The sequence below is a fragment of the Antechinus flavipes genome, chromosome 4 (genome assembly GCF_016432865.1).
Source record: "Antechinus flavipes isolate AdamAnt ecotype Samford, QLD, Australia chromosome 4, AdamAnt_v2, whole genome shotgun sequence".
Lineage (NCBI taxonomy): Eukaryota > Metazoa > Chordata > Mammalia > Dasyuromorphia > Dasyuridae > Antechinus > Antechinus flavipes.
This window is the reverse complement of record NC_067401.1, coordinates 74,352,367-74,366,658: the sequence shown is the minus strand read 5'-3', so window position 1 is coordinate 74,366,658 and position 14,292 is coordinate 74,352,367. Positions and strand designations below refer to the sequence as shown.

Genomic DNA, 14,292 nt, shown 5'->3' with positions numbered 1-14,292 from the left:
TTGACATTTCATCTCCAATCTCTGTGTATTTTCATAAACCATGTCAATGCCTGAGATGCACTGCTTCTTTATCTCAGAATCCTGATTTTTCTCTCAAGATTCAGTTTGGATGACCCCTGATCTGTGAAGCCTTCGATGAATCACAGCTCCTCCTTCTTCCTTAGTGCTCTTTTCCCCCTTCTTAATTCACTATATTTATAACACTATTTGCAGACCTTTTAGTCTACAAGATAGAATCTTTCCTTTACAATGTAGTTCTAGCTTAATTTTTGCTAATTAAGCTGAAAAATTAGCCTCTAGGGAAAAATAGTTTGTTTGTAATTCTTTTATAAGCTCATTTTAGTAATGACTATTCTTCAGTGAGAAAATAGGTACCAAAATTGTTTTGAATCTGTACTAAATATAAACAAAAAAAAAAAGTTGTTATTTTTTGCTCTTGCCTACTTTTTTCTTCTAGTGTGTTTGGTTAGAGAAAGTTGATGGATTCTGCTTTTACAAACTTATGATTGAAAGGAAGCTTGGAAGCAGGAGGCATTTCAGTCACACTTAGATTCTACCAGCAAGTGCTTTGATAGGTGTGTGTGTGTGTGTGTGTGTGTGATTGGCCTTGAAAACTGAAACAAAAAAACGAAAAGAAAAGCAAAACAGAAAAATATACCCATTTTCAGCTGCTGTTCAAAGAACTAGATGATAATAATATTTTCTCCTTCAATATGTACTAAAGAGAATTTTGATCAGTTTCTGTAGAAAAAGGGCAAAGGGAGGGAAGAGAGGGAAGGAAGAAGGCCAAAGACAAACATCCCCAAAAGCTAAATCATTTTAAGGTTTAGAACTAACTACAAAGAGAATGAGGGCTTGACATTTATAAGAACTTACAAATTTCTTTTAAAAGTCTTAATTTCTAAAATTAATTAAATTCTTGATTTCTTATAAAGGCCTCAGATTTGCTTCTGCTCTTCGCCATGCAGCCGCAGTGAACAAAACTCAGGCGGAAGTTACAGACTTTGAAAACAGGTAACAGAAAAGAGCTCACACCGTTAACCCAAATCTACTGTAGTTGGTAGGAAAAAAGGACAACTACTCAAAGGATCTAGTTTTAAGGCAAGGATAACCACAACTCGGTCTCAAGGGAAGAATGCTTTACAGAAGTAAAAGACTTCGGTGCAGGAACGAGTGGGAGAAATGTGCGTGAACGGCGTCCATCCCTTCACAACGTCTCTCAGCGTCCCGCAACTCATCCCCAACGCTGGCAAGTGCTGGCCGGAAAAGCGACGGGCGCGTTATGAAACAAAGGGGAAAGTCTCGGACATCACTAATTCCAGCCTGGTTCCCAGTGGGGCAAAGAGGAGGGGGCGGATGGTGTAGCCCTGGTCACGCCTGCCTGCCTGCCTGCCTGCCTTCCCCGCCCAGTGACGCGCTGACAGGCCGGGGGATGGGGGCGACATTTAGGGAGGCCCCGCTCCTCTCCAGAATGTACTTTGCTGATCCCATTAGTGAAGACAGTTGTCCCTGAGGTACGGGGGGTGGGGGTGGGGGTCATCCAGCTGCGGGCGGCGGGAGGACGCGGAGTGGTCCGCAGGGGCTTACCTGGTACTCGATCTCCAGCGTGGCCTTGAGGGGCATGGGCTGATAAAAGCATTCCTTGTGGCCGGCCGGAAGGGTGATGGTGAAGTCGCTGTCCAGCGAAGGTGAGAAGCCCGACGCCGCAGGCGGCAGCAGCACCAAAGGGCCAGCAGCCAGTAACAGAGAGAGAGGGATCCAGACCCTGGGTTCGTCCATCTCGACCGGGTCTGTCAACAACTGGGCAAGCTTGGGACCTTCCGGTTTTCTGAAACGGTGGCAAGCGTCCTCTCTTTACCGGAGACTAGCCAAGAGGATTTACTTGGAGTCTCGGGCGGCTGTCCACAGGTCACCTCCGGACAACGCTATGCCGCTCCAGCCGGCCCCACTCACAGCCTCAACCCTAGAACTAGCAACTCTTCTCACCAAGGACCACTACTCGTCCGCTCATGGGAACAAAATACAAACCAGATCCACAGCCACTCTCTACCGGGCGCCCGAGATGTCCACGCCTCTACCTCCGCAGCTATCTCCAACACAATCCAACCGGTGAGTAAGGGCTACAACACCGGGTGAGGACTCTCGGTAAGTTACGCCCCAAAGAAGGGACCTTTCAGGTTCCCCCTTCCGCCGTTGTCCTCTTGGAAGAATTGTGGGAAATGTAGTTCCTAGGATTGCCGAAAGGCGCAACTTGGACGAGACTCCTGGACTACAGTCCCCGAAAGGCCTTGTGCGCATCCCAGACGCGTCTTGCGCTTGCGCAGTATAGGGGAGTCGGGAAGGGGGTGTTTTTAACGGTTCTCGCGGCTGTTACAAACCAGAGGTATCAGGGAGGCAGGCGTGCGACTTAGAACCTTGGCCAGGCCGCTCGGACCTTTCCCAAAGTGGGCCTAATTAGAAAGGCCTCAAGCCGTAGCAACTGAAGCCAGAGGAGAAGCAGAGGCACTCGCTGCCACGGGGTTGGGTTCTGCCTTCAAATACTGCACCTGCGGCGGTGGTGGGCGATTAGTTCTGAGAGACAAGCCTGGAACCAGGCCTGGGCAGAGCGCCGTTGTCCATCTCTTGTCAGCCGGAGGGAACCATGAACTCGGGTTCCCATCGCTCCCTCGCCTCTCTGGGTGGTCGGAGCCTGACAGGATTGGCTCTCTTTCCTCAAGAAAAGGGAGAAGCCAAATTACTACCTTTACGTCCTCAAGGCACGTCTTTGGTCCTGGTTCAGATCTTAATTGGGGGCTGAAGGAAAATTTCCCATCCTCTTCCTCCTCAAGTCACAGCAGCCTCCATCCAAGAGCTTCTTTAAGGTGTGTGTCCATGTAGGAGTCTGCCCTTTAAGCCCTCGGCAGAAAGCGGAAAGCCTGGAGAAGTTTGCTTGGAAGGGGGAGGGGAAAATGACATCCCTAATTCTCTGTCAGCCGATTTGTGCCCAGTTGTGCCTAGAGACGAATGTTACTGAGGATGCGAAGGGTCCGGAGGGACTTGTCCACTCCAGTTGCTGGTGGATGTGGGTGGGAAGAGAGCGTCATCTTGAATAAATTCATTGTTCTTGGACTTTGAAATGACGTAGAAGAGTGGGAGGGAAATGTCGATTCCTTAGGAGTTATTATCGCCTTTTTATACGATATTGTTTAAGAAGCCAATTTGTAATAAGTGAGGAGATAAAAGTAACCTTTCTTCCTGTAAACGCCCCCAAAATCGGTGTGCGCATATATGTACATACATGTACATTTGCATATTTATGCATAGTTACTTTTATGGACATATGCCAATAGGCTTCTTATTCTTAGCTATTAATTGGGAGAATTTTACATTAAATATATATGTTCAAATTCAGTAAAATAGCTGACAAATTCTATTTTAGTGTTGGATTCCAATGGCCTTTCCTATAGTTCACTTTATACCCAATTTTCCCCTGTATTTCCCTTTTTCTTCACAGGGAGTTAGACATCAGGTTAAAAAAGGTAAGACAGGATGGTTAAGAGAATTGGTGGGCAGCCCATTTTCTCTGGAAAAGTTAATTCAAGCCAAAAAGAAATTTTAAGAATTCCAGTCAGTTCAGCATATTTGTTCACCTCCGAAATCTGTATTTTGGTGTCTGTGAAGTTACTCCGAAAATTTCCAATGCAACTGATTTGGCATCAGTTACTAGTTACTGAGATTGTAAACTATTTAGTTCCTCGCTTCTTCAGCAGGTATATTATCTCCATATTTTGGGGGGAGCAGGAATTCGGAGAGGAGTGCCATAATAAGTCCCTGACATGCTAATAAGAGTGTTAAGAGGTTGGAGAGATATTTAATGATGTACAGAGTTTAAGGGCCCTGAGAGAGCAATTTAATTTCAGGTTTAGAAAGAAAGATTTCATAAAAGAAGGAAAATTGTCATAATCCTAAATTAATACAACTACTTTTATCATTGAAATACTAATGTTTAAAAAATGGGATTTTGTGGGAGATGAAGGGGAAAGTTCGTGTTCTAAAAGTATAATATTCACAACTTTATAGAGGTGCTAATTGAAGATTAATCTTTTCTAATTTAGATAAAACTTTTCTTTTTTTTCTTTTTTTTATTATAGCTTTTTATTTACAAGATATATGCATGGGTAATTTTTCAGCTTTGACAGTTGCAAAACCTTTTGTTCCCGTCTTTCCCCTCCTTCCCTCCTACCCCCTTCCTGAGATGGCAGGTAGAACAATACATGTTAAATATGTTAAATACAATATATATATACATATATATACATGTCCATATAGTTATTTTGTTGCACAAGAAGAATCGGATTTTGAAATAGTGTGCAATTAACCTGGGAAGGAAATAAAAAATGCAGGTGGACAAAAATAGAGGGATTGGGAATTCTATGTAGTAGTTCACACTCATTTCCCTGAGTTCCTTTGCTGGGTGTAGCTGGTTCAATTCATTACTGTTCTATTGGAGCTGATTTGTTTCAACTCATTGTTGAAGAGGGTCATGTCCATCAGAATTGATCATCATATAGTATTGTTGTTGAAGTATATAATGATCTCCTGGTCCTGCTCATTTCACTCAACATCTGTTCATGTAAGTCTCTCCAGACCTTTCTGAAATCATCCTTCTGGTCATTTCTTACAGAATATTATTACAGAAAAAGTAATATTCCATAACATTCATAAATCACAATTTATTCAGCCATTCTTCAATTGAGGGGCATCCACTCAGTTTCCAGTTTCTGGCCACTACAAAGAGGGCTGCCACAAACATTCTTGCACATACAGGTCCCTTTACCTTCTTTAAGATCTCTTTGGGATATAAGCCCACTAGTAACATTGCTGGATCAAAGAATATGCACAGTTTGATAATTTTTTGAGCATAGTTCCAATTGCTCTCCAGAATGGCTGGATGTGTTTACAATTCTACCAACAATGTATCAGTGACCCAGTTTTCCCACATTGGATAAAACTTTTAAAAGTAAAATCAGTATGGATTGGGCTGAACAGTTTTGCCATTGATAGCTACAACCTCATGAGGCTTTATTTTGTAGCTCTTTATTGTGACATTTTATTACAAAGTCCCTCAAATTCCTTTTTCTAGATAATTATGAGGGTGTGATAAAAATCATGTTTTTTATACAGGGAATATTTGAACCAGTTTTGGAAAACAAAACCAGGAAACTGTTGAAAATGGGTTTTTATCAGTACAAATAAGAATAAATATAAAGCCAAACAGTTAATGAATTTGGATTAGATAATAAGTTTATCCAATATGATTGTCAGATTTTTCATTGACTTGATGCTTTTAAGTAAAATAGAAAATCCACTAATTTTTACATTATGAAAGATAAAAGCCGAAATTAATCAACTTAATCTGAAGATTAAAGATTTGAAAATTGCTAATGTTAAACAATAAAATCATCTCGTAATTTAGAGGTTAATATAAGTTTAGAAGTAGAAGGGATTTTAGAGGTAATTTAGTCCAACTCTTTAATTTTTCTAAATGAGGAAATGAAGTTGAGAGAGGTTATGTGACATATCAAAAAAGCTAATAAAAGAATGTGGCTTTTCCCCCCTAGCCAAATAGAACCCACTACACTGGAATACTACAGTAAAGATAATGAAGAAGAAAATCTGTTAGCAAATGTTGCTTCATTAAGAAATGAATTAGAGAAAACAGAATGGAGCTTACAGAATTTAGAAGAGCTTTCTATGTAAGTGATTAAATAATTTTTAGAATTATGTACATTATGCCTAAATTTATTGTCCTATCAGGAAAATTGAAAATTCTGAAATTTTTTTTCTTCCCAGCTTAGGAAAAAGTAGTCCACAATTAAAAAATAGAAATACTCTATTTTGAAAAAATTTAAGAAAAAATTGTAGCATGGAATCAAATAATCCTAGTAATTTCAGATTGGGAAATCTGAATTACATATCATATTTTTCCTTATAGATGAAAAAACTAAGATCTGGACATGTGAGACCCTCATCTTATCTCTAAAAGTATGGTAGCAGGCTCCTAACTAGTATTTCTTTTTCCTAGTTTTCTCCTTTCCAATCCATTCTACACATGGCTATTCAATAATCTTCCTAACAAAATTATGACCATGACATTCCTCTGCTTAAAAAAAAAAAATCTCTTTAGTCAGACTTTTCATTGTATAATGTAAACTTTGTAAGATGACATTTAAAATGTCCTACAATCTAATTCTATTCTATTTTCCAAACTATTTTCACATTATTTCTCTATAAATATTCTGTGTATACAGACTAAACTATTAACTTTTCCCTATGACCAGACTATTTTCTCATCTCTTTTTTAGGATCCTTTTCACATTAGTTATTCCTTTAAACTTTCTTAGAGTACTTTTTGTCAGTCCCCCACATCACCTTTACTCTTAAGGATAATCTCTTTGAAGGAGAGGTAGGGCAATGACTCAATTACCTAGAAAAATCCGTTGATTGAATTTGATAAATTTAAAAAAATATTTAAATTGTGATTTAAAATTTATGTACAAAGGTTAAAGTTAGTCTTTTAGTACTCTATGAAGAGAAATCTTGGCTGTTTTGTAACTTTAGAAGATTGGTGACTTGCTCATGAGCAAGAAGTGGACTTTGGATTTTAATTTTTAAAGAAATAAAATTTAAATAGAAGAACCAGTAACTTCAAATATATGAATCCATTATTTCTTTTTTTTTAATTTTCATTTCTCTGAACTTATGAGCTTTTTTCATATATTTACTTAAGGGATAGAAGAATTTTTTTTTTTCTTTTTCTTCCTAGTACTGATGCAGTTGACACTTCTGAGAATGGTATACATCCAACAAGGTTTGAGAGACTCTCGGTGGATGATCTTGTTCAACCTTTCCACCCTGGACTTATAAATTATTCTACTCATAAAAATGTTGGTAAAATGCCTTACAGCAATAGTGATTTCCAAAGAAAATCAAGAGACAAGGTTATTATTATTTTTAGCTTTATTAAAATAAAACATTTCTTCTCTGAATGTGTTAATGGTTTTTATAGAGACTGTCTATCTATAGTATTTCTCATAACTCTAGTATATAGTTTTGAGCACATAGACAATGCAGTGCTTGTTCATATTTCCTTCCTAAAAAGTGTCAATTTTAGGGCAAGTGATATTTTCTATCTTTTATATAATATTAGTTATCTTCTTTTATATGTACACAGTTTATTTGCACTTAATTTTAGCTATATGAAGGTAAGGCTTGTCATCTATGTCCTTGTTTTTAAGCTCCACCTCCACCTATGATGAGTGCTTAGATTTTGATTTTATTGTTTGATTAGGGTGGCAGTTTCTTAACCAATAAAAGGGTCTGCTCTTAACCAAGAGGAATTATTTCTTAATAGCAGACCCTATTATTGCTATACTTATTATCCTTAGGATTCAGAAATTAATAGTACTCATTTATGGCTACTTTAATAATTTTTCCAATTTTGGGAACTGAACAATTTTGTTTTTTAAGGAATCTGCATTACTAGTTCAATGAACTGATTCAAGCCAGAAGATAGAAGTAATTCCTAAATTCCTACACATGCTATGAAAGATGATAGGATTTAAGACTGGAAGCTACATTAGAGATACATCTAGTCTAATGTGCTTACTTTACATATAAGGAAACTAAGACACAAAAAGATTAAGCTGTTTAGCCAAGGTTGCCCACAAATAGTGAACTACACTGCCAGCCATATCTATTACTCTTTCTTCTATTCTGTGAAATCCAGAACACTATTACATATTCTCCTAATTAAATGCCTTATCTAAGTCATATTTGTTACTTTTTAAAATTAAAATTTTTTATTCACAAAGCATATGCATGGGGAATTTTTCCAACATTGACCCCTGCATATCCCCTGGCGCAAATTTTACCCTTCTTCCCCCCATCTTCTATCCCACTCGGCAGGCAGTCCAATACATGCCAAATACGCCAAAATACATGCCAGATCAATATGTATACATTCACACAGCCATCTAGTTGTGCAAGAAAAACCAGATCAAGAAGGAAGAAAAACATTTATTTATTACTATAATTTCAAGATAGTAAATCCACCTAGACTGACTCCACTTTCTGACTGACCTAGCTGTAAAGAAATAGTTAGCACTCAGTGACTGACAAAACTGTTGTTAATCTTTATTTCTCATTTGTAATGTAAAATAACTTTGGTTTTTTAAAGTAAAATGATCCAAAATAGATGACTCTTTTTTTTGCTGTAGTCTTATGTTGCATCTTCTATCACTAACACAAGTGTGGATCAGGAAAATAAAGGCCTTCGGGAGAAACTGAATAAACTTCGCCAACATAATGCTTCTTTGATCTCTCAGAATCATGCCCTAATGAATAAAATAGAATCTCTCCATTTTGAATTGACACAATCAAGAACAAAAGTATGTATCCTAAAATGGTAAATACTTATGTTTAGGGTAAAAGGCAATTTATCCTTTTTTACATTTCCTGATTAAAGAAAAATATTATTCTGGTGTTTAGTATTGCTTATTTCTTGATCAGTTTTATTTATAGCTATTGTATAATACCAATTAGAGTTTTTTAGAGTAGGACAACTATTGGTATTATATACTCTGGGGTAATGGAAAGTTGGTTCCCTTTCCTTTATGTGTAGTCCCACCTCTTACCATCTCTCCCCGAATAACTGGAGATACTTAAAATGTTAAGGTTAATGGTAAGTAAATATGACCTTCAGATCAATAAAAGAGGAGGGGGGAACAGAGTTGTTTCTTTTGATACTTAGGTCCTGAAAGGAAAGAGGTTGGTGGTTACCTCCTGAAACTTTAATTGCATTTATCAGTTTTGTAATTCATCGTTGGGGTGGGTGCTCAGTTTCACTTTACAATTGAGGAAACAGGCTCAGAGAGACTAAATATGTTTTTGTGTTTCAGATTTGTGTTCTTGAAAATACTCAGTCACAGTCCTTTAGCGTCCCAATTTTAGAAGAACAGATTATAAATTTGGAAGCAGAAGTTTCAGCTCAAGATAAAGTTTTGAGGTAGAAAATAAGAAATATTCTATATTATTATCTTAAATGTATGGCCTTGTTAAATTTTATTTTTTTCTCTTATATTCTTAATGGTCAGCGGCATTCAGTTTTTTAGAAATAGTGCCCAATGTTCACTGAATCTAATCTTCAGAGCCTTCTTTTCTATTATGTTGCATTTTGTATGTATAGTGATATATTTGTTTCTTGTGCCACTTCATTAAAATATACATTTCTAATAATTAGAGATATATGATATATAAAATTATCCTATTTTTGTTACATTTTATACCATCATGTAATGTAACTAATCTTCACTGGCAGAAAACCAAACACACCACAAATGGGGTTTTGAGATTTGCACTCTTCTCATTGTGTCTTAATTTTACTTAATTTTCTGATAGAGAGGAACCAGAGACTGAAAGGGAAAAAAGTTGATGAAAATAGCTGAGCAAATAGCTATTTCATTTGGAAAAAGTTTTTCTCTTTCCTTATAACTTAAGATAAAGACTGTTTCATGCAGAATAAGTGGGCAGAGGAAGTAAAATTAGTAGTAGTTGAAAACAAGTCTTATTCTCCAGGTGCAATTCAAAGTAATGGCAAAGAGTTATTTGAATACTGTTATTGGGTCACATTATAAAATGCAATAATTGAGTCAAAAAAAGACTAAACCCTGTTATACCTTCTGACTAAAGTTTGAACTAGTTAATTTTCTTATCCTTTTTGATACAATCAGACCTTGAAAACAAGGTGCTTAAAATCACAGGATCGTAGATTTATAGATAGGAGGATCTTCAGAAGGCTCAGAGAGTCTAAGGGCCCCTTGCCTCAGTTACATGAATAGTAATCCACTAATCAGTGATGGGAGGGTAGCTTTTATTCTTTGCGATGTACTTTTTCTTCCTAATAAATTGTTTATTTATTAGTGGTATTGGAATAAAATGAAGGCAATCATGTAATAACGAATAAATTTATCAAGAATTGTTACCTTCTCATAACCCTCACTGTCTTGTTTGCTGTTTTAATTCCTTTATTCAGTCAGACGACATTCATTGAGCCCCAACTACATACCCTAATCCCTATTGGCCTCTATTGGCACACATAAAGAGGAATAGTGGGGCTTCTTTGACCTCAAGCAGCTTGCTGTCATTTTTCCTAGATTCCCTTGATGAAGAAGGGAATTGAAAAGGAGGAGAGGTGGCTAATGTTTTGGATTAAGGGGGCCTCTGGGTAGAGTGGACTCTGTTACTATTCCTAGAGTTATATTTGGAGTAGAGGTCACTTAGTGACTGAAATGGATAGGTAGTGTTGGTTCTTTTTGTCATTTCCTTTACTTAACCAGACAACCCATTCTGGTTCATTTGCTAAACTATTTCCCAATGTTAGTTATATGGGTAAGCAGCAAAATCTACCTAATGAACATAGCAAGAAAGCTAGATAGCAAATTCCTGAGTTTCTAGAAAAATTAAGTATCATTGAGGCTGATATTTGGTCATGGATTGTGTGCAATTCTGATTATGTTAATATTTGCTTGACAATAATACCTACCCTTTATATAGTGCTTCATGGTTTGCAAAATACCTTACAATTTCTCATTTTATCCTCATGATGGCACTGCGGGAGATATGTGCTATTATTATCCCCATTTTATAGTTGAGGAAATTGTGACTGATAGATTAAATGATTTACCCAAGTCACACCGTCAGTGTCTAAAGTTGGATCTGAATTCAGGTCTTTCTGAGGTGTTCCATCGTTCTATCCAGTGCATTTCTAATTGCTTCAAAATAATTTGTTTTACCTTGTATTAAATAGGTATTAAGCTCATGAGAATATCTGAACCTTCCTTTCTGTGGTAGAAAACAAGCCTATAAAAATGACTGTCCTGCATCTCAATATAAGAATTATTGATGAAATCACAGAAATACATTATTTTTTCAAAATATATATGGATGTTTTTGTATTTAATAAAATAAAAACATTGAAATTAATGATAGTTTTTCTCATCACTACCTACTAATTATTGTTATGGGAGTTATTATTCATTACTATATATTTATTACCATGTTGTTTTCATTAAAAATATTAAATGGATTGAATTTTGAAACTTGAGGAACATATGCTGACTCATTGAGCTAAGAAAGGTTAATTCAAGAAATGTCAGATTCAGAATTTTCTCTTTGCATTGTTTTTGGAGACAACTTTATTGTCTCTTATAGGAATACCCTATAATGTATACAAAATACCAGAATTCTAAAATAATCTTTTCTTTATTGTCTTAAAACCTCATGCTCATTTCTTTTCATAGGGAAGCAGAAGATAAATTAGAACAGAGCCAGAAAACAGTGATTGAAAAGGAACAAAGTTTACAGAAATGGAAAGAGGAATGTTCGAATTTGAAACTGGATTTGTTTGAACAAAGTAAACAAGGAAAGAGGTATTTAAAAAATGAAATCATTTTTAATTCTAGCAAATATAAGGGAACACTTTAATTATCTATTTATACTTGCAATTAAGTATTTTTAACAGGTGGGTAATTTAAATAGGAATTTTGAAATCAACTGGTTAAAATATTTTTAATGAGAATTCTGTAATGTCAGCATTTTTTCTTCATTTGATAATGAGAATTTCATCTCTTGTAGAAGAGTGTTAGCACAGTTTCATAATTTTTTCCAGCTTGGTTCAGCAGTATACTGAAGGAGGAAGGCCAGTAGATGTTTGCAATAATCTAGGACTGAAGCTCGGCAGGACAGGATTGTCTATCAGATAAAGAGGCAAAGGATGGGAGAGAAGAGAATAGTTGAACCGACTCACCAAAGGGGTCAAAATGCAGAAGGGAGGAGAGTGTAGTCCATGAAGGGATGATGATGGCCTGCTAAAGAACAAACATTTTTGAGGATATTGGAGTTTACAGTGAGGATGATGAATTCGGTTTGGGGTTGCAAGCAGAGAAAGAGATAAAATAGAGTTTATAATTAGATAAAGGAATTTGAGAATTCTTGAATGTAGAAGTAGTGAATTTGTAGGTGATGACCATATCAAAGATATGACCGTGTCTTTGTGGGACTGAGAAAATAGGTCATGGAAAATGAGTAAATTGAGGACCTTGGAGATTAGGGTGTTTAAAGCAGTTTTGAGACTGTTGACTGTCACTTTCCTACTGGGTATAAACTCTAGTAGCCCCTTATCACTTCTAGGATTACATATGAAATATTCAAAGCCCTTTCACTAACCCTGGTTTTCTTTTGTCTTATTCTCATTCATCCTTTTCCTGCATTCTTATCATCCACCCAAACTTATCTTCCTTCTACTCCCATATAGGTATTACATTGGCAATCTCCATGCCTGGAATGTGCCTGCCTTCCTTCCTCTTATCCTTACTTTCTTTTAAAACTCAGTTTAAGTGTCACAGGAATCCTTTCCTGAATTTTCCAGCTACCAGTGTCTTCTCTGTCAAAAAACTACTTTTCATCTGTTTTGTGTGTCTATATAGTCACATGTCTATTTCCCACTAGTAACATAAGCTGGAACTGTTTCATCTTTTTTGTCTTTGTCTTTGTCTCTTTTTGTCTTTGAACCTCTAATTGTTGGCATATAATAAATGCTGATTTATTGGGTGAAGTTGATGATAGAGGTAAATAATGCTTTATCCATAGTAGATCTTGATCAGTGTTAAGTAGCACATCAATGAAAATCTCCCAAAAAGTGGACCACATATCTGATTTTAGTCTCCAAAATTAATAATACAGAGATTGGAGATGCTTCAGAAAAGAAAGTGAAAAAATCTCATCAAGAATGGGAGGAAGGGCAAACCTATTTGTCAGTCCCAGAACTATTGAAGGCAAAAAGTAGTCTTCATTCTCTTTATTCCCTAGATCTACTGGAAGTGTCATTTGTTTCCCTTTTTCTAACTTAGGTTTTAGATATACAGAACTAGCTTCTCTATATCAAACAGAAATTGTGTCATGATAGCAACATGCTATACCAACAAAAGCCATGCTGTATCAACATAACAATACCAACTATAGAAGGAGGAGCTAAACAGGAATTAAAATAGTATAAGGTAAATTTTAGACATTTTCTTCCTTTGTCTTCATATCTCCATTTCCCTGTTATTCACAGTCATGGGAAAATAATGTTGCTTATTTATGGTACATTTGAATATTTGCAAAGTGCTTTCCATTTCTTTTTTGAGTTTCACAAAAAATATGGGTAATCCTATAGGTATTATCTCCCTATTTTAGAGATGAGGAAACTGCATTAAAGAGGTTAAGTATCTTGCCCACAGTCACATAGGATCAGATGAAGAATTTGAGCCCAAAGTCCTCCTTCCTTCAAATCTAGCAAAATCTCTTTTTGTTTTGGAATTCTATAGTCCTATTTATTTTTGAGTTATTCTACTTGAGTTAGGTAGAGAGAGTGACTGGGGAAGCAACGTTCTGGCAACTATTTTATACAAACTATTCCATTCTTCTTTTACATGGTGCTTTTCCCAAGACAGAAGGACAATGAATGGGAACAATATAAATAATTTAAAATAATATTGAATTTTTACCCATCATAATTTTGTTCTTCTGCTCCTTAATCACTGCTTCCATTGGAAAAAAAAAAGTACAATTTTTAAAAGCTTTTTTTTTTTATCCTTACAAGGGATTTTGTTTATGAAGACTTGTATTTCTATACTTTATACATGCTTGTTGAATGGCCACCAATGTGTTAGCTATTATTCTATTTTGTATCATTTGCAAATTTAACAAACGTAATCTAAGCCTTTTTCCAAGACTGATAAAAATGTTGAATGATATAATGCTAAGAATACTTGACTAAAGAGAGACCCCTCTCATAGTTGACATCAGACTCTCACTAGTCTGCCGCTAAGCCTTTCTGAATTTTGATTATGACTACTTGGATAGCTTTTTACAGCTACCAAATGAATTTTCTGAAGTGAGGATCTGAGCACATCACTATAATCTGTAAACTCCAGTAGCTCCCTATTGTCTTCAGGGTTAAATATAAAAACCTTTGGCATTCATAGCCTTCTATAACTTAATCCCACCCACCCCTACCTTTCTAATCTTTTAAAAATTATTATTTTTTGTTTTTAACATTTCTTTAGAAATTTTGAGTTCCAAATTCTCTCCTTCCTTCCAACTTCTCCCTTACTCTTTAGAAGGCAAGCAATATAATACCCATTTTATGAATGAAATTATGAAAATCTGTCCATATTAGTCATTTTGAAAACAAAAGCAAGAATAATAAAA

The 14,292-nt window shown here is 36.1% G+C and overlaps 1 protein-coding gene across 3 annotated transcripts in view; it reads left to right on the top strand.

The window, feature by feature from the left end:
- The first annotated feature begins 1,588 nt into the window (after positions 1-1,588).
- CCDC18 (coiled-coil domain containing 18) overlaps positions 1,589-14,292 on the top strand; it is a 98,875-nt gene continuing 86,171 nt past the window's right edge. For all 3 annotated transcript variants that reach the window (XM_051993328.1, XM_051993327.1, XM_051993329.1), the window contains exons 1-6: positions 1,589-2,109; positions 5,601-5,735; positions 6,806-6,980; positions 8,259-8,429; positions 8,940-9,046; positions 11,340-11,468. In XM_051993328.1, coding sequence (XP_051849288.1) covers positions 1,664-2,109; positions 5,601-5,735; positions 6,806-6,980; positions 8,259-8,429; positions 8,940-9,046; positions 11,340-11,468 — 1,163 coding nt within the window. In that variant the 5' untranslated portion in view covers positions 1,589-1,663. The remainder of the gene's footprint in view (positions 2,110-5,600; positions 5,736-6,805; positions 6,981-8,258; positions 8,430-8,939; positions 9,047-11,339; positions 11,469-14,292) is intronic.